At 40.5% G+C, this 20859-nt stretch overlaps 1 protein-coding gene across 1 annotated transcript in view; it reads left to right on the top strand.

Moving 5' to 3' along the window:
• Window positions 1-20859, top strand: part of LOC124286482 (carbonic anhydrase 2-like) — a 30307-nt gene that overhangs the window by 694 nt on the left and 8754 nt on the right. The window contains exons 2-3 of the mRNA XM_046722860.1: window positions 16096-16125; window positions 20603-20776. Of these exons, the coding sequence (XP_046578816.1) occupies window positions 16096-16125; window positions 20603-20776 (204 nt within the window). The remainder of the gene's footprint in view (window positions 1-16095; window positions 16126-20602; window positions 20777-20859) is intronic.

Here is a 20859-nt window from a genome sequence, read left to right as displayed (position 1 = left end):
GCATTTATACATACATACATACATACATACATACATACATACATACATACATACATACATACATACATACATACATACATACATACATACATACATACATACATACATACATTCGCCATCATACATTTACATCAAACGCTAAATTCACTTCACCTGAAGAGTCTTTCTGTGTTCATTTATTTCATATGCAATTGCAGAAATCAGATTTATACATTCTTAAATAAGAAACGTATATGCCACATTTAAATATGTTTAGTGTGGTGGCGATGGCCACATGTTATGTAAACATAGTGGAAAAACTGATTATCCAGTCCCAAGATACGCACGTGCGTGCAGCGCGCGCGTGTTTGTGTTTGTGTGTGTGTGAAGTGGGAGGGGGTGGTGTTTCGATCAGTACCTGGTGAGAACTCTGGGTTTAATTATCACTCTTCAAGACCTTCTTGGCATAGTCTGAATACGTGTCTGGTTTCTTACCTGTGGAAGTCGCTTCTGTTCGTCATGCAACGAATTGGTCAGTCATGCAGGTGGCTTAAGCGTTCATTAAGAGTCTTAAGAGTTCATACCATGGATGCTCTATCAGGTTCAGATCCAGAGACTGCGAAGTCCATTGCAAACCATTCATGTATACCTTTAGAAAGTGAACAGTTACACGAGCTGTTGAGTTGCTATATTGAAACAACTCCATCCAAAAGTTATGTTGAGGATGTTGATTGATGCACCTTTTGGTCGATGTACCGATTCCCCTGAACCCCTACCAGGTCAGATCTCTCCCAACAGATCAGATCTCTCCCTGTCGTCCTGTCGACGTCTGTAACGTCCGGAACGACCGTGTGTAATTGGCAAGTTCGAATTTGGAATTAGGCAGAGTATTATGACACGAAGTCTTCACGTTTTACAGCAGATAACAATCCCGACATCGACAGGAAGGCATCTGGCGTACAAGACCCTTTCATCACTACGACTGTGTTACGAAACCGTGGTGAAAAGTATCTTACATTGGAGATGAGCTTCACAGACCTACAGGTGTTAAAGTGAAACAAGCAGACGCTTCGTAAATGGCTACATAGGTGGAACTTTCATGTCAAACGTCCACGTGTTATCTCACGACGTCGTTGGAGCATTTAACGTTGCGAAACGTTACGTTTTTGGAAGAATGACGGACAAAATGTTTTGGATGTGGCACATTCATGGTGTCTGATAAGATCACTATAACTGGCTGAACATCTTTACATTCACTCACGTGTCACTGGGCAGTACTGCCGTGACGACATCCTGGATGCACACGTGGTGCCATTTGCGTGGCGGCATTGATGTCGTTTTGTTTTCAGGGTGGCAAGAGTACAAAGTGCTCGAATTGCTGTTGGGTACCCTTACAACGGTCAGCTCTCAGTCCAGACTTGTCACTCATCGAGCATATTTCTGGGACGTCCTTGGATGGCGCGTACGCCGCCAACCATTCTCAACGAACTGGCCACCGTCCTCTCGGAAGAATGGGATCGAATGTTGACATTATATCTAACATTATTTCGAGTGTGCCTCGCCCAATCCTGGATTGTCTTGAGAATACAGGCGGATTCAGTCTGTATGAATGACTTGAACTACCTTGACGGATGTTTGTTGTTTGTTGCCCTCGGCAATGTTCCAGCTATATGGTGGCGGTCTGTATCTCTCTGGACCAGAACATCCAGTGATCAACAACATGAGCCTCGATCTACGTAATTGGGATACGATGACATCTGTCGACCAAGTGAACGAGCCTGACCACCTGTTCCCGTTTGTCTCCTCTTACGACATGGACTACTGAAGACCAGTTCTAACCCGGATCACCACTGATCGATGTGACGGACAGTATGACGCTTTGGCCAATCACCTAACAAAATCTGATATCATCTGACGTTAAATAAGATGTCCCAGATATTGTTGAATCATGTCTTGATCTTCCGTGACTGGAAATGTTCATGTGTGTATAGCTGAATATAGGAACGGCACAGTACAGGATAAATCAAATCAGCATTTTCAAGGTCCGCATATCATGCCAGTTACCGAGCTAAGAGTGTTTGCAGATTAGTCCCTTTGTCAATAACAGCTGTATATACTTCCCCCCAGTGTATCACAATACAAGCTTATTCAGTGTGATTCCGTGATAGCTGTAACTACCCGTTAGATACTAGTAACGTAATCACGTCCCGTTTCCCGTAACACGTGTCACTGCGGTCATTACCACGATGACCTAATGCATGTTACATCGGGTGTCCCCCTTGCTGGGATACGAGGACATTTAATCTGCTACGTCACCGAGCCTGGTAACCCCCACCATTTAGACTGTACAAGCAATAGAGTGATGGGTAGAAAATGATAGTGAACACTACTACTTCTTCTGCTGCTACTGCTACTGCTACTGCTGCTGCTGTTGTTGCTACTACCGAGACTGATACTACTACTACTACTACTACTACTACTACTACTTCCACCCACAACCACTAGCACTATTGCAGCGGCTGCTGCTGCTACTTCTACTACTACTACTACTACTACTACTACTACTACTACTACTACTACTACTACTACTATTACTACTACTAAAACTACCACCCGTGAAGATCCGGGTTAGAATATTGATCTTCAGTAACCCATGCTTGTCGTTAGAGGCGACTAACGAGATAGGGTGGTCAGGCTCTCTGACTTGATTGACACACGTCATCGTATTCGTACTCCGGAACGTGGCATCTACTGCAATAAAGAATAATATATCCATAAAAACGTGTTCCTCTTCATCATACCAGCTTCTAAATGTCACTTAAATAAGCCCAAATGACTACTTCTACTGCTCCTGCTGCTACTTCTACTACTACTACTACTACTACTACTACTACTACTACCTACTACTACCTACTACTACTACTACTACCCACTACTACCTACTACTACTACCACTACCTACTACTACTACTACTACTACTACTACTACGATACTTCTATCGGTACAACTGCTGCTGATACTACAGTTTACTATAACAGTTACTACAGCTACTATTGTTTTACAGATTATGGTAAAATTCCAGCAGAGAGGGTTCGGGTGATCCTAGCACTGTCAGGATGGTAAGCTAATCATCAGCTCAGGGCCCTTGACGCCTCTATACACAACCCAGACAGCGAATGGGACTTCTCCCAGGAAACGCTGCCTAGTCGAACCCACCAAGAACTTTCCGGAGAATATATAGACTCCCCAACACCAATTGTCAAGAGTGTTAGAAGGGCCGTGCTCCCAGTGGAGAACCCGGACACTCTCCTGATCTCCGCCAAGAGATCAGGAGGTACTAAACCAAGGGCACCGAGAACAATGGGGAGCCTGACGACAGTGTACTTGTGATGCAAGCGAGATATTTCAAAGGCGAGGCATATTCAGCATGTCTTTCCTGAATCTTGCAATTGCCAATCACGTTGCTCTCAAAAGGGACAGAAAATTCAATGATATACATACATTCATTGGCCTTATCAAAGTGGACAAGATGAGATTTGTTGGCTGGAATTCTTCTGAGGTTCTATGTGGGTCTATTCAAAAGAAGTTTCAAAGCATCATTTTCAATGACGCCCTGGACGTCTTCTGGGTCGTACCATGGATGGACCTCGGAGTCAAAGCTACAGACATGGCGAATACGGTAGTAGAAGCAGCGAGCCATGCCATCATGTCTTTTAAGATATGCTGTTGGTGCCAAGGAAGGGCATCCACTAATAAGGAGTTGGCCAGTCTCTGTGGATTCATTACCTGTTCTGATGACATTGCACTGGTTACCCATCCGACAACGTATCCATTACAAAATATTGGTACTGATGTTCAAAGCCTTGCACAACACTGCACCAGTTTATCTCTCAGACCTTGTGCAAGAATATAAACCAACACGTCACCTGAGGTCATCACAACAACACATGTGCCAGACTGTAGTCTGCCGGACCAAGACATATGGTGAAAGGTCTTTTCAGGTTGCCGGCCCAGCTATGTGGAACAAATTACACCTCTCTCTTCGATCAGGAGAGACATTCAGTACTTTCAAATCCAGATTAAAAACTCACTTGTTCAGCATTGCATACGGAGTTCAGCAGCGCTCTTGATATTAGCGCTATATAAATGTATATCAATGTAATACAGTATCGACATTTCATGTTAATATTTTCTTCAAGAAGCATATTTAGGCGACTGCGAGTGGGAAGTGACTGGTCTTGAGCCTGCTGCTATTGTTATTATTATTATCATTTCTACTGATATTAATACCATGCTGCAGCTGCTGCTGCTACTGCTGATACTATCAATAATACACATCCGTTAACAAACATTATCAAATACTGACTCAAACGATCAAATTGGGCTTCAGCCTTTATTCCTTCAATATGAAAACAGACAGCCATGCACGGATGAACATGTACCCAATATATTCAAGCCCCGTTCACAAACGTGTTGTTCTCGTACACACTTGTGGTGTTCCGATTAATAATTGAAATATTTGAAGATTGGTCGCAGTGACCAAACGACCAAGCAATCGATCACATTTTCTCATAATCGAACATAAACGAGTTTTGAACTACTTTTTTAGCCTTTGAAATACTTGACAATGGAACATATCGTTGAAGTTGTCAGTGCCTGAAAACGTGTTTAATTCATAGAGAAATCACTTCACTAACTGAAAAGCCATGACTGAATATTTCTTGAAGACTCCAGAAAGTTTATGTTCATGGCATATAAGTCATCACTTTAAAGTAGCAAGTTGCATCATGTTATACATATCTGCAATAACAACAATAATTATTTCGATGATTGTTCGTTGGTAATGAAGCAATCATCAATTGTGAGATTTCAACCAATTCCCAACACTAGTACACAACGTATGGACAGCAGATAAATAGTTATGAACAGTTAGGAACGTAAAAATTCGATGCATATGGATTAATATTTCAGACGGTAATTGTCTGACGATAAAGTACATTAATATGACGACGCCCTGATGACGACAGCTATATAATGACGATACAATCACAGCTGTACAATTGCCGTATTGTACGCTAGGCAGACGGTATTTTTGTAATGATTCGGTCACTCTTGTACATTTAGATAATCACTTGTATCTTCAGATGACCGTATCCACCAATGCTATATCTGAGGCCAAGGGGCGGTGGGGTAGCCTAGTGGTTAAAGTGTTCCCTCGTCACGCCGAAGACCCACATGGGTACAATGTGTGGACACCATTTCATCTGTCTCCCGCCGTGATATTGCTGGAATATTGCTAAAAAGCGGCGGAAACGCACACCCGCTCACCACTATCTAACGCCAAAGCCAGAGAATAACCAGTTTATCGTCTAAACAGATTCCGTGAGGCGAAATAGGCAAAACAACGAGATCGATCAATGATGGCTGACACCGGTTGTCGCGAAAAGGGCGATCATGTTCTGACCCCGGTTTCACTCTTATTATAAATTTGCAAAATGTAGAATATTTATAACGCGTCTTTCCAGGCTTCATATCCTGCTCAAAGCCCACAAATATAAACTAATTATTATTATTACCTATCACACCGGGTACCCATTTTATGCTGGGTGAACAGAGGCATTTTTGAACAAACTCACTTGCCTAAGGTAAGACCACATGTGTCACATGTGTTTCTTTGTGGGACAGGACTGAAGTCGTAGAAAATCTCAAGAGTCAAGCTGCCAAACACGGTCACCCATCCAAGGACTCTCCACGCACAAAGGTCTCTCCACGCACAAAGGTCATTTAATACATTTGCTGCCTGACATCGCACAATAGTGTTCAAACCACAATCGAATCTGGACCAGACAATTCAGTGATCAATAGCATGGGCATCGACCTACACAAAAGGGATACAATGACATGTGTCAACAAAGTGAACGAGCCTGACCACCCGATACCGTTAGTTGCTTCTTACGACAAGTATGGGTTACAGAAGACCAATTTCAACCCGGATCCGCACGGGTTCCATGTAATCTATGAACCAGAAAATTCAAAGAACACGATGACTTATTAAACGTGCTTAATTTCCAGTTGCGGTATTCTGTATCAGTTATTGTTGTTCTCGACAGATAAACGTCCAAACTTTAACGAGAGAATATAAAAGAATAATGTCGTTAGTAAAATGGATTATTGAAGATGACTGATACTGTGTCTCGTTCTATCAGTTTATCTACTTGTTGGAACCACTTTTTTAAAGACACTATTTCTTATCTGAAATGGAAAGTTCCATTGAAAGTTGAAAAATAACTGAATAATTCAGAGACGTCATGAAATATGCTTTCTTTCTATGTAAAGATATACAGAAACTTAAACCGTAAAAGGTTTGTCTTATCCTTCACGTGATAAAGAATTTTTAAACTGTAAAAACTGACTCCTGAATATATAATGAATTCTCGTTATCTTCTAAAGTTTTACTTTGCTCAACTCAGCCTTGAAAGTATTGGATTTCCTTTGTATTGCTCTTAACACACGAGATATTCTGGCAGGTTGGACATTCTCTCCAGACCGACTGCCCGCGATGCTACAGTGAGTGAGTGAATTTAGTTGTACGCCGCTTTTAGCAATATGTTATTATTATTATTATAGTATATTTATATAGCGCACATATCCACGCAACTGGTGCATGCTCAAGGCGCTGGTATTTTTCCCTCGATCATTGGATGTCAATCTCAACGGCACATCGTATTATCAATCTCAACTCCCTGGGGAGTATACAACTCTTGCTGCCACTAGGCGCACCGAGTTATTGTGGCTTTATCAGCATGTGGCAGCAATATCACGGCGGGGGGAGACCGGAAATGGGCTTCACACATAGTACTCATGTGGGGAATCGAACCCGGGTCGTCGGCGTGACGAGCGGACGCTTTAACCATTAGGCTACTCCACCGACCTCGCGACGCTACATGGCATGTATGAATACAATGCTTGAATTTCAATTCTGGTGTATCCCCCCTCTTTACACAATCATAAGAAATATCTGCAGGGATGGCTGACTTAGCCCTTCCGGCTGTAGTTACAGTCGGGGCGGTGGGGTAGCCTAGTGGTTCAAGCGTTGGCTCGTCACGCCGAAGACCCGGGTTCGATTCCCCACATGGACACAATGTGTTAAACCCATTTCTGGTGTCCCCCCGCCGTGATATTGCTGGAATATTGCTAAAAGCGGCGTGAAACTTAACTCAGTCAGTCAGTCAGTCAGTTACAGTCACTGTTGTGTCGAAATTTGATGTGTCGAACAAACGGTTGTCCCGAAGCAAAAACACGGCCCCTGTGTATTCAACCTGTTGTCTTAGTTTTGTATTTGTGTCGAAGCTCGGATATCTCGAAGTGTTTATGTATGTCATTGATAGGATTCAATTACAGCAATGTAGCCGCTGTTGTCCAGTTTCATCAACAGAGGGTACCAAGTGCAGGAGTTGTGTGGATATGTATTCGGTTCATATTGGTATATACTACTCACACTTTGCTAAGGATCACAAAAATTCCCAACTTTACTTAAACATAGATTTATAATTTGTATCCATTTAAAACTAGATAAATAATGATATGGTATCCCCTTTTTATGTTAACAGTCACTTTAGTCTAACCTTATGCACTTGATACATGAGTAACCATAAAAATGTTTTTTTTATGGCACCAATCAACCATTTTGCAAATCATGGAACGAATCATTGACAAGTACACAACACCTGTGAATAGCAGGTATGGGATCCACAAAATGCAGTGGTATACTGTAACCTAGGATCCACCGTTACAATAAGCTTACTAGATATTTAAACCAAATTAGACACCACATCACAGTTTTCTGTTGAATCAATGGTTTGATCCTTAGCAAAGTGTAAACACATCGTTATTAGTTCTGGTTAGAACCGTTCAGTCCCCCCTATTCCCAACCATGATACATATGGAACTTAGTCCTGAGTCTGTGTTCCAGTGCGTCCGATCTCCACTGAGTCGGTCGTGTATGATTCTATCTCGACAGGTCTTTATACTCATTTATACAAAGAGATTGCTTGAGAACACAATTTGTCCGGGTTAAATGTGGTTTTCAGCAACCCAAGCGTGTCATCAGAGGCGACTAACGGTATAGGGTGATCAGACTCGCTGACTTGGTTGACACATGTCATCGTATCCCAGTTGCGTAGGTCGATGCTCGTGATATCAATCACTGGATTGTCCCCCCAGACCACCGTTATATAGCGGTAAAGGTGAAGAATGTGGCGTTAAACAGCTAACAACAAACAGCATTTGACCCAAAGTCTATATTAAGAGGATGCTTGCAAATACACTTGTCTTAATGTTTTATCGATATTTCGCCCAATAATACATCTGTCTGAAGATTATATCAAGCGAATTCTTCATAACACAGACGACCCTGAAGCCTGTGTCAAGTGGATGCTTGACAACCCCGCTGTCGGAAGAATATATTGATATTTTGTTTGATAGCACAAGATAACATCATGGCGATCGATGGTATTTAACCTGTCACTGATAACTGTGTTGAGTGATTGCTTGATGACACATCTGTCCTAAAAGAAACCAATGGAGAAAACAACTGTATTTAAAGATTAAAGTGGGAGATTGCATTATAACACATCTGTATCTGAGGATTATGTCGTGGATGTCCTTGACTTTACAGATTGCCTGAACCTATCGTTGCTGTGTGAAATTGCGAAACATATTGTCGGATTTCTTGATGCACATGTGCAAACAGTAATGTCTGCGTGAAGCTATCGCTGGGACAGACCTGTAGAAATTGTGAAATATAGTGACAGTGTTCTTGATGCACATGCACTGACTGTAATGACTCTGTGAAACTATCGTTGGGATAGACCTGTAGAAAACTGACAGTAATATTGACAGTGTTCTTCACGCACATGCAATCACTGTGATGACTCCGTGAACCTATCGTTGAGACCGACCTGTAGAAATTGTGAAAAATATTGACAGTGTTCTTGTGCACATGCACTGACTGTAATGACTCTGTGAAGCTATCGTTGAGACAGACCTGTAGAAATTGTGAAGAATATTGACAGTGTTCTTGTGCACATGCACTGGCTGTAATGACTCTGTGAAGCTATCCTTTAAAAAGACCTGTAGGAAACTGATAAAAATATTGACAGTGTTATTGATGACTGTTTTGGACTGTTTCATGACCCATCTCACTCTTATGATTGTAATGATAGAGGGCATGATGACACCTTTTATCTCTGAGGAATTATCCAGAAAATCCGTAGAACACATGCACTGTGTGAAAAGGCATTTGTGATAGATTTATGCAAAGTGAAAGAATATTGAGGGCGAATATGTTTGTGAAACAAGGATACAACATTGCCCTGGTGTCTTAATATTAGCTTAGTAGTTGGCTCGTCCCGCCGAAGCCCCGTGTTTGTTTCCCTATATGTTTAAACGACATGAAACCCATTTCTGGTGTCCCCGTCATGATATTGTTGGAATGTTGCTAAAATCGGTGTAAAACCATACTCACTCGTTGACTCATTTATCTGTTATTTTTCCCGTCGCTGTGCACTCAGGTGATCTTGGCAAGGGTTTGATAAACGTCTTGAGGCCTACATTCGTTCAACATGTTACATAAGTAAGACTGATCAAAATGCTGTTTAACTAGACTCATTAATCATTTTATAATGAGTGATTGAGTTCAGTTTTACGCCGCACTCAGCAAAATTCCAGCTATATGGCGGCGGTCTGTAAATAATCGAGACTAGAACAGACAATCCAGTGATCAACGGCATGAGCATCGATCTGCGCAATTGGGAACCAATGACATGTGTCAAGCCGAGTGTGCCCTAGTCAGCGAGTCTGACCACCCGATCCCGTTAGTCACCGCTAACGTGACTTCAAGCATAGTCGCCTTTTTGTTGACACATGACATCGTATCCCAAAGTAGATCGGCTGATGATGTAGATCACTGGATTGTCTGGTCCAGACTCGATTATTTACAGACCGTCACCATATACAAATCAATGGTAGATATAAACGTGCAACATGAGTATGACGTCATGTACAATAACTGCAAGATTATATCGTGCGACCCGGTCAAATTAAGCTAGATCTGATGATAAACATTGATGAGTCAAGTTTGTGATCATGAGTTTCATTCTACTCACCGAAACACATTCCATTTGTTATGATGGGCAAGACTGATGTAAAAATATTGGAATGGAATCAAACAAAGTGACAGTTTTGCCATTTGTCGCATCGTTGTCGCTCCTTGGTTGATTTTGACACTGTTTGCTTGTTTTAGTAAGGACAACATAGAAAACGGGTGTCAGCGAAATAGGACACAAGCCATTTTCAGATTTGCCCTACTGAGACCAATATGGTGTCAGATGCAAATACCAGTTTCGACGTTTCTTTTCCCCAGAAAGAAAACCCGCTTCACTCGTAACCATTCGTTTCCTGAACAACGGATTGTGAAACCCTTCAGGTGAACAGCATTGCCATGATGTCAACATCATATTTTTTTATAATGCTTGTGTTTCTGAAATTCTTTTGATGTTATTATTAGGACAGAAAGGACAGTGACACATAATACGTCAAAGGTAATGATATTTCGATTCAACAATTTATATAACATGAGATAGTGGTAAGGGGGTTGAGACATACATTTCATGATGTAAAAAGCTCGTATTTCCTTAACAGTATTTCCGTTTGTAAGGCGAGTGAGTGAGTGAGTTTAGTTTTACGCCGATTTTAGCAATATTCCAGCAATATCACGGCGAGGACACCAGAAATGGGCTTCACACATTGTACCCATTTGGGGAATCGAACCCGGGTCTTCGGCGTGACGTCCGTTTGTAACGATTATAAGACTGGCGCGCCTGTAACAACAGGACAATCAGTCTTTCATAAGTGACAAATCGTTATCAAAAGAAATTATTTTGTGGAGATACTGAAAATACATTTAGCATTATAAAGCATTCGATTTGTTTGAGGAAATTCTGATTTAACCTACAGTGACCCAAGTAAGGAGCTCGGCATTGTCACTTGCGATATTGGATTTTCTATATTTATCATATTATATTATATTTATATTTATTTATTTATTAATTAAACACAGGATGTTTATATAAATGCTAGCCAAGCTGTTATGTTGAATTTGTTCATACAATAGGAATTACAAATACTACATCTTACAACTGAAAGTAAACATGGACTTGTTTTCCACCATTTGTCTTTCCAAGCAATAACAAAATGTGTGATTTCAAAGCCCAGATCAAGTTGTACAAGACTGATAAACAAATTGCTAAAGTCGTCTCATAAATATAGAATCGTAATCAGTGAACGCTTGATCATATCACAGGCAAACTGCAATTATAGTTTTCGAATTAACATAATTCTACAATAAGATACAGCCTTCAACATATGTGACGTTAGTTTCTGTAAGATGTTTATCTACGGTAAGACCTGCCCTGAATGTGTTGCATCCGTTCCACTTCAGCTTGTTGTAAACATGGGAAGAGCACGAACGTGATGTAATGCCATTAAGCTCTTCGTTTAAACAGAGAGGCTTGGTTTGTTTGTTCAAACATGTTTGACTGAAAATGTGTCTTAGTTGACGGGATGGGTAGAGAGTTTGCTTCTTTGGATAAAACGTAGAATCATAATTATGAAACAATATATTCGACATTAACATTCAATGGATTTTGTTCGGTTTATATCCATAGTATATCGCCATTCTCGGTTTTAATGTGATATATTATTACATTGTTTCTGTATATTTCTGTGTAAAGTGTAATTTAGGGAGTAGGAACACGTCACCGCTGTCGACAAATATACTGACGGAAATAAATCAAGGAACACGTAGACATATACCAGAGTGAAAGCAAAAGGGATATAATCACTATTTGGTAGTCACTCGTTAACTCACGCTTGTTGCTTGTACATTCGACACCGCTTTTGTCAAACGTGTCCTTAGAATACGGATAGAGTTTTGTACATCTCTCGGTGAAGATGCCGATCCTGGCTTAGATCCTGACTGTCACGGGACTTAAAACCTTTAGCCTTTGTGCTGCTCATTCAACCCACAGTTATACTCATCACGTTAACACAGGGCACGCATTCTGAAACCAGGCAACGTTACTCGATCTACGGCAAGAAAGAGTACATTGGTATTTTCAGATGGTAACATTATTTCTGACCGTGTTAAATTTTAACCATGGTTGCCTTCACATATATACTTGTCACCATGAAAATTTGCAAAAAACCTTTAAAAAATCGTTATGTTGAACTACATATACATTTTGAAACAAAACAAAATATAAACTGATCGTTTATGGCTCTTGGTATTGATTCCTGTCACGAAATGATTGAAAAAAACCCAGAACGATCACTTGTAACCCTGAACCACAAAATAGAACCTATTCCTTTTTTAGAACGGTATACACAGAAATTACTTGTGGACATTTCGTACACAGCGTTCATGGCTTGACGTCATATAACGTTGCCATGATCACCAGATAATGGAAAGAAGAATAATTTTTTGTGAAGGAATTCCGTGGACACCTTGGTTCAAGTTTTGTTCAAGTCAAGTATTTCCTTGGCAATGGGGATAAGGTAGCCTAGTGGTTAAAGCATTGGCTTATCACGCCGAAGACCCGGGTTCGAATCCCCACATGGGTACAATATGTGAAGCCCATTTCAGGTGTACCCCTCCGTGATATTGTTGGAATATTGCTACTCACTCACGGAAATCAACTTCCTCATTTGTATTGAACTTCTTTAAATGATCACAGCTATTTCGGCCTTTCCGACGAACAGAATGTGTCTGAAAATTGCATATTCTCTTGCAATGGCGTTTTCTATTTACACTTTTGCATTATCTGTCACAGTGACTGGATGAACATCTGTTTTGAAAAGGCATTATCTTTAAAGACTACAGCTTTGCGACTTCTCCACTCTTCTAAAATGCTTAGTTTCATCTCTTAAATAATTTAGACTGTCGGCCAGTCAATCATTCAATCTTTATTCAATCAAAAACCACCTACGGTGGTACAAGAGCAAAACACAAAACAGATATATTACTCATAATACATGCGTCTTAGCAACTATTTCTTAACAGGATTTGTAAAATATTATAAATTTAGATAGGCATTTCAGTTCTTTTGTGCTTTAGGTGTCAAAGTTTTACAAAGGTTATATATATTTGGGTATTGATAATATAGTTTTGGGAATATACAATAATCTGATGGGGAGAAGCGCTTCACATCTAAAGATGTACTGAAACTCATCTCCCATACACTCTGGTTGCATAGTTTACATTTGCCAACTTCCCTCGCAATTCCCTGCCACCGGCCAGTCTCTATGGGTAGGTTATGATTTGAAGTGCGGAATCTTAGAAAACGGGATAGAGACAGATTTAGGTACGTATTGTTCAAATTGTATTGATTTTGTAAAAATGTTTATAAAGAATGCCAGAGCTAATTAGAGCTAAATTCAATGTTTTCTCTCCTTTATTGGTAGAACTGGTCTGGTCTGGTCATCATCATCATCATCATCATCATCACCTTCACCATCACCTTCACCATCATCATCACCATCATAACATCATCATTATCACCACCATCATCATCATCATACCAACATCATAATCAGCCTAGTATTCCGAACTGCTTACTGGACATGTGCCATCATAGTACATTTCAATCATTGCTCGACTTGTTTCTCAAAGTAATCTGTTTACCGTATAACGAAGTAAAGAAGTTTAGACTCAACGTATTCCTTTGTTTTAGTTCTGATCTAGTTGACCGGTCAGCATGTCCACGCGTTATGTTCAGAGGATAATGGCAAGTAATTAGTCAGAAGCATAGTACCTCAACCTCGAGCAAAAGCATGCTTGTCATAAATCAATGAATGAATACTCTTCATTTCTCGCAACGATTTGAAGAGTACATTCAATTTAATGACTTGGCATAATTTCACAAATACAATATTTACGCTAAACTGCATGAGCTGAAATGTTTACCCACGATACATAGAATGTCACGCATCTGTCAAATGTCATAGGCCGCATCTGTTACGGGCACCGAGGTACATCAGATACCTGCCCTCATCACCCCTAGTGACCTTTGACCTATGTATACTTCCGGCCCGTGGAAAGTATTCTATAAAAAACCTGGGTTTTTACTAAACAAATATTAAAAGGCAATCATATACATTTATCATCCAAAACTGTGTTCCACAGGAGATATCGCTTGTGTGAGATCAAACGATATCTCCTAGGAGATATCGTTTTGACAGTAGATTTTGTACAATGCCCTGACAATGCTATGACGTCATGTACTTGATGACGTCACAATGCTATGACATCGCTGCACTGCAAGTCTAATGGCAGTAAAAAGTTCAGAGATATACATTTTTCATTGAAAATTAATGAAGAGTGATTTTGGATGATAAATAGAATCTCACCCTCGTGTCTTCTGATATCAAATATATCAACACTCGTTGATAAAGTAAAAATATCCTCGGCAAGCCTCGGATATTTGTAACTTTATCAACTCGTGTTGATATAATTGATATCAGAAGACACTTGGGTGAGATTCTCTATATATACTCTTAAAAGATACACCTGTATATCCATTCATGCCAAATGTAAACCGATGGCAGAGTTTCGTTGTTCTAGTTAAACATTTTATTAAAAAAAAATCACCCAGCAACAGCATAAAGACAACACAAACAATAAAGGTACCCTAAGTACAATATATGTGTGAAAAGTGATTCTCATGATCGATGGCATCGCTGAACCTGTTTGGGAATGTACGCAGATGCCATCGATTTGATTTCCAGATGTTCCTAGGTGACGTGTAATTCCTCGTTGGAAGGTACTTGCTGCAAGCATAATGGCATTACACGTTCAAACTATCAATACTCAAGGGTCTTCAGCTCAGTGGCAAATGGTTATGTATTGGCAAATATTGACAATGTTGATACTTGACAATCATTGAAACTCAGTTCAGATTGTAGATATTTGCCTCTTCAAACTGCACCAAGCTGGGGTGCAACTGAAGGGCGAATTGTATTGTAGTTGATTTGGTGATATATGCTGGTCTTGTCATAAGCTTAACTTACTTTGGTAGTTTTTGCACACGTTTAAAATGACGGATTAGACAATGGTTGATTTTTTCATTGTCTTAGATATGTTCCTCGGGGAAATCAGTTCGACCTTTGACGTTGACACTGCCGTCACATCAAGGTGCTCCCAGAGATATATGTTCTTCGTTATCGCCCGTTTTTAACTTTAAATATCAACGTTTTATGTTGGTAAAAAAAGAAATATTTAGTGCAGTGGTGTGTGGTCCGGTGCAAAGAGCTCAGGTGATAAATCAGTTGAAATTAAGCAGCGTTAGGCGTGAGGAGTCCTTAAATGGGTGACCGTGTTTGCCAGCTCGACTCTTCATTGTTTCTAGGAGGGTAGGCCTACTCTACAACGAAGCACATTTGATACATGTAGTCTCACCTTGGGAAAGTAATTTTGTTAAATATTGCCTCTGTTCACACAGCAGGAAATGGGTACCCGGTGGGATATATGATGTGACTATAACCTTCTATAACTTTGATTCACAACGACGTGAAATCCTTGTAACGTTGTCTTGATTATAAGAGTGAGTTACATAGTTTTGTGTGCGCGTGCGTGTGTCTATGTGTGCGTGCGTGCGTGCTTGTACTCGGGCCACTAAGACTAAATACACTGTCTTTGTTTCACATATTCCAATGTCGTTCATAAGGCATTGCATCAACAAGTAGTATGTTTTAACACCTGTTGGAAACACACTGCCGATGGCTGACCACTGAGCATCCGTTCTGAGCAAGCTTCGATTGAAGACACTGAAAGGACTGTTTCACTCATTATGAACGCTATGAGTGAAGACATGCGATTAAATATACATGAGCAAATATTTATTAATATATAAAATCATTTACATTATTGTTCAACAGGACATTGGTTAGTTAGTATACAATACATTTAAAGGACACAGTATTAAAGAAAATGGTATCGCTTGATGCTGTGTGTACGTCAATGTGTCTAAATGCCTTGTGACATCTTCCTCTGTTTTCAGGAAACCGATGGACATACAATGGTACTCTGGGTAAGTATATATCTAATATATAATTTCAAGTGAGTGATAAGTTTAGTTTTTTCGCCGCATTTTGCAAGACTCAAGGCCGTGACCACAAGAAATTGGCTTCACACATTGTACCCATGTAAGGAATCAAACCCGACGAGCGAACACTTTAACCACTAGGCCACTCCATCGCCAAATAAATAATGTTTCAGGACCTGTGACAACATTGATTAAAAACATATGTTTATCACAATTAAGAGCAGCTTGCATTAGCAATTAAAACTTAGCACTACCATTTTATGCAAGATAAAGCACAATACAGCCGTAAAATCAATATAGTTACGATGGTGGCATGTGCTGAGTCCAGGTGAACGGATAATAAACAGCAGGGCTGGGTGACAACAGGTGTCTGGCACCTGTAGAACCTGTCGGGATCTTGTAGCGAGGGTCGCCGGGAGAAAATACATGTCGGAAACAGTGGGTACGTTTAAGGGAACTAGCATTTGATATCCCGTGTATGCATGTGTATGTGTGTGTTTGTGTGTAGATGGATGGATGGATGATGGATGCTAGATGAGTGTGTGGTGGGGGGAGGGGGGATTGGTAGACGGATAGATGCTAGATGAATGTGTTGTGTGTGGGGTGGGTGGGGGTGGGTGGGTGGGGGTGGATGGATAGCATGGGCAAGACAACTTGGGCTTCACATATTAGAAATCTTTAATTTTCTCATGGCTTTGGATTTGCATGGTTAAATCAGACAGTGGGTAATGTAACTCAGTTTCTTAAACGTTTCCGAGAACAGTCAGTTAATATGTTCCATCAAGAATGGCATTCGACTCTCGAAAATAGTTCAAGGTATGATCTATATAGGTCCTTTAAGAGCCTTATCCAACCAGAAATATATTTATCTGTATTGACATCAAGAAATATCAGACGCACATTTGTTCAGCTCCGACTAGGTTTATTAGATTTAAGTATTAATAAAGGTAGAAGATTGTATATAGACAGAAATATGAGAATTTGTCCATTATGCACTTCATCTATTGAAGATGAAATTCATTTTATATTTGTATGACCATATTATGATGATCTTAGAAGAAAATACATTTCAAGTAATTATCTATCAAAATATCCATCGATAGCCTTTGTCTCGATTCTCACTTCCAGAAATGAAACTGTTATCCGTAACCTTTCTCTATTTATAAAACATGCTGTTGTCTTGAGAAATGATAGGTTATCTAAGCAATAACCATTAAAATTGCCATTGTATTATGTACTGTAGTTCTATATATGTATGTAACTCCTTGTATATGGGCCGGAGGCCTTGAATACAATAAACTTGACTTGACTTGATAGACGAAAGATGGATGGATGCTAGATGTGTGTGCGTGTGTGTGTGTGTGTGTGTGTGTGTGTGTGCGTGTGCGTGCGTGCGTGCGTGCGTGCGTGCGTGGTCAGTCTCACAGTCCATGAACCACGTTATTTTCCCTAGCCAAGCCCTTCCTGCAGATGAAGCAAGTCTAGATTTCTTCAGGTTCTGAATCTCCCATCCCACTTGAGCTCTTTTTCAATTTAAATGGGTTTATTTGTTACTATCAAAATTATATATATTCAGAAACTAAGCGTTAGTTTAATCCCACGTGTGCACGTGTATGTGCGTGTGTCAGTGTGTTCTTGTGCGTACATGTCTGTGTGTGGTTATACAATGCCATTTAGACATGGTCAAATGTAACATATGTTAGATTTGAAAATACACTTCCTTATTAAAGTACACATTCTAGTACGTTTTGGATTGAGTCCCATCCGGGATTCGAACCCACACCCTCAGAGTGAGGCACCCTATGGCCAGCACACAAAGTCAGACGCCTAGACCGCTCAGCCACCGCCACTTCCACAGAAAGGAAGTCAGACAACTGGTAGTCTAGACTGCGGACTTTGTGTGGTGGAAGTCGTGGTGGCTGAGAGGGTTAGACGGCTGACTTTGTGACTATTAACAATATTGTTGGATGCGGCTTCCATCAACCACTACAAGAAATTACACGACCAGAATCTCCTACAACGTGTCACATGAAATGGTATCATGTGTCCGATATTATCTCTATATCGGATCATTAAGTTGGTTCGTAAAATACAGTTTCTTTTTTTAAAGCACTTTAATGTGGATGAAGGTAGCGTATCAACTGAAATCATCACGGATAAATATTTTATTTTTTTTAATTAAAGAATTATAATTTCGCCGTAAAAACTCTGCCAAATAATTTATTTAAAGACTCTTCGATACATGTCTTTGTTCCCAGCAGGAATTGCCCGGAATATGACGTGTCCAGATCGGTGAGATTCGGACTAGGTTTCACTGTTCAAGAGATATTCAAAGTTGTAGTCAAAAGGTTTTAGGAATTTAACTTAGATATACCGAGGTTTATTCAAGAGATAACACAATACATATATACTCGTGCCAATAATGGTTGTCACCCCCTTCAATTGTTTTTATTGGAGAGGGTGTGTGGGGTGGGTGTGTGGGGGTTGGGGTGGGGAGGGGGGTGACAACAATTATTGGCATGAGTATATTTCTGCTGACCGCCTCCGTGGTGTAGTGGTTAGAGTGTCAGCCCGGAGTGCTGAAGGTCGCGGGTTCGATCCCCGACCGCGTCATACCAAAATACGTTAAAATATGGTACTTGTTGGTCCCTGCCTGGCGCTCGGCATTAATGGGTACAACAAGGACTGGTCGGCTCGGAGTCAGTATCATGTGTCTGAGTGGGGTATTCATGCTTCACTGCGGCATGGTATCTCTGTGGGCTAGCACTATAAAACCAGCTTCAGTCTGGGCTAGTACAAGCAGCCGCACATACACATACACACGCATGCACGTCGTCATATGAGCGAAATATTCTCAAGCACGACGATAAACCCAATTCCACCACCACCACCATATTTCTGCTGGGAACGTTTGCATGTGTGGAAGAGTCTTTAAATAAATTATTTGGCAGTGCTGGCAATTTGGATGCTATATAATGATAACGTATCTAAGCATTATCTCAGCCAGTCGTGTCTGAGTTGCTTTGACCTTTGCAAACGCGGTTTCCCTATCTAAAATATGACAATGAATTCAACATGATTTATATTTCTGTGAAACTCTATCCATCCTCATCGTTCATGTGTTATCTGCACCTTATCTACACTCTATCTAGAACATGCCTATAACATATCTATTAAACTCAATCTTTATATCTATTATTGCACGAGGCATTCACAAATATGAACATTTCAATTTGCACTTAAAAGTACGCTGTGATGGATCTACGTGTGCACGCTATCCCATTCTGAAGTGAATCATTTTGGTGATTTAGGTGTATTGCTTTTATTCTAATATATTCATGTAAACTGAGATAATACTGCATTAAAACATAATCCATCAGGGCACATGATCGTATGCAATAAATTTCTGCTATTTTCATAAGAGCATTGTTGGCATTGTCAATAACAACTGAGACCCTATGACGTCATGGTGCTTTAGTGTTGAGAAAATATTATCCTTACCGTCTTCAACTGTGCGTGACATCACAGGTTTATTGCGTTAAATACAGTCGGGGGGATACAGCTCTTTGAGAAAAGGGGTGCAGTGTTAATTTTCAACCGTATTCAAGAGAGTTTCAATGGTAATTAAATACACTTTCAAGACAAAAGAGGAGGTGCGCATCCCTGCACCCCCCTCTGGATCCGCCTATGAATTATATCATATTATGTACAATACATGTGGACTACCTTCGATGAATTTTCCTGTAGAGTTTCATTAAGTTTTCATTCTTTTTCTCTTGAAATGTAAGTTATTAATATTAGAAAATAATCTGCTGTTACTCAAAATTACGGATTTTCTGTTCTTCCCGTTACAGCAAACTGCCGCCTGGAGTTTGAACTCATACTACCTCTAATACATTACATCTAGCTTTAACGTCAAACTTCTTAAAGTGAGTTCCCGTGAATGTCCGGGTTAGAATGAACCTTCAGTAACCCATGCATAACGGGATCGGGTGGTCAGACTCTCTGACCTGGTTGACACATGTCATCGTATCCAAATTGTGTAGATCGATTCTCATGCTGTTGATCACTGGGTTGTCTGGTCCAGACTCGATTATTTACCGACCGCCGCCATATAGCTGGAATATTGCTGATTGCGGCGTAAAACTAAACTCACTCACCTACTCTTCTAGTGAGATGTTTACATTGAGTTTAACGTACTTCTCTTCAGAGGTTAACGGCAACTTACTTCTAGTAAGACGATAATGCCGATTTGAAGGACAAGATTATTGATATGATATGGAGTTGATAGTGTTCATGTAGATCGAGCATATGTGTGAAGACAATTGGTCTCATGAAAACATTGCTGAGGGCCATATTGGGTATAAGGAGTCAAACGAATTAGCTGTATGAGATGGCTCAGATGTACGAGAGGGTATTTATGACGCTGGATCAATTTCATCTGTCTGTATTTTGTGTGCAGGTCCAAGTCACTGGCATGTCGACTACCCGAAGTGTGGGGGAAATAAACAGTCCCCAATCGACATCGAAACAAGCAAAGTGGAGTTCAACCCAGACCTGACCGTCTTCGACTTAAGTGAACTCTCCCAGACCGAGAACATAGGCATGACGCTGGAGAACGTCAACGGCCATACAGGTGCGACTGCTGATGCTGAAGCGTAGTCATGTGACCTAATACTCTTACGTCACTAAAACCGATAGGTGTCGCTTTTGTCAGTC

Source organism: Haliotis rubra, unplaced genomic scaffold, assembly GCF_003918875.1.
Source record: "Haliotis rubra isolate DU_JTF1 unplaced genomic scaffold, ASM391887v1 Scf384, whole genome shotgun sequence".
Classification (NCBI taxonomy): Eukaryota; Metazoa; Mollusca; class Gastropoda; order Lepetellida; family Haliotidae; genus Haliotis; species Haliotis rubra.
The sequence above is the reverse complement of the archived record's forward strand: the minus strand, read 5'-3'. Positions and strand labels throughout refer to the sequence as shown.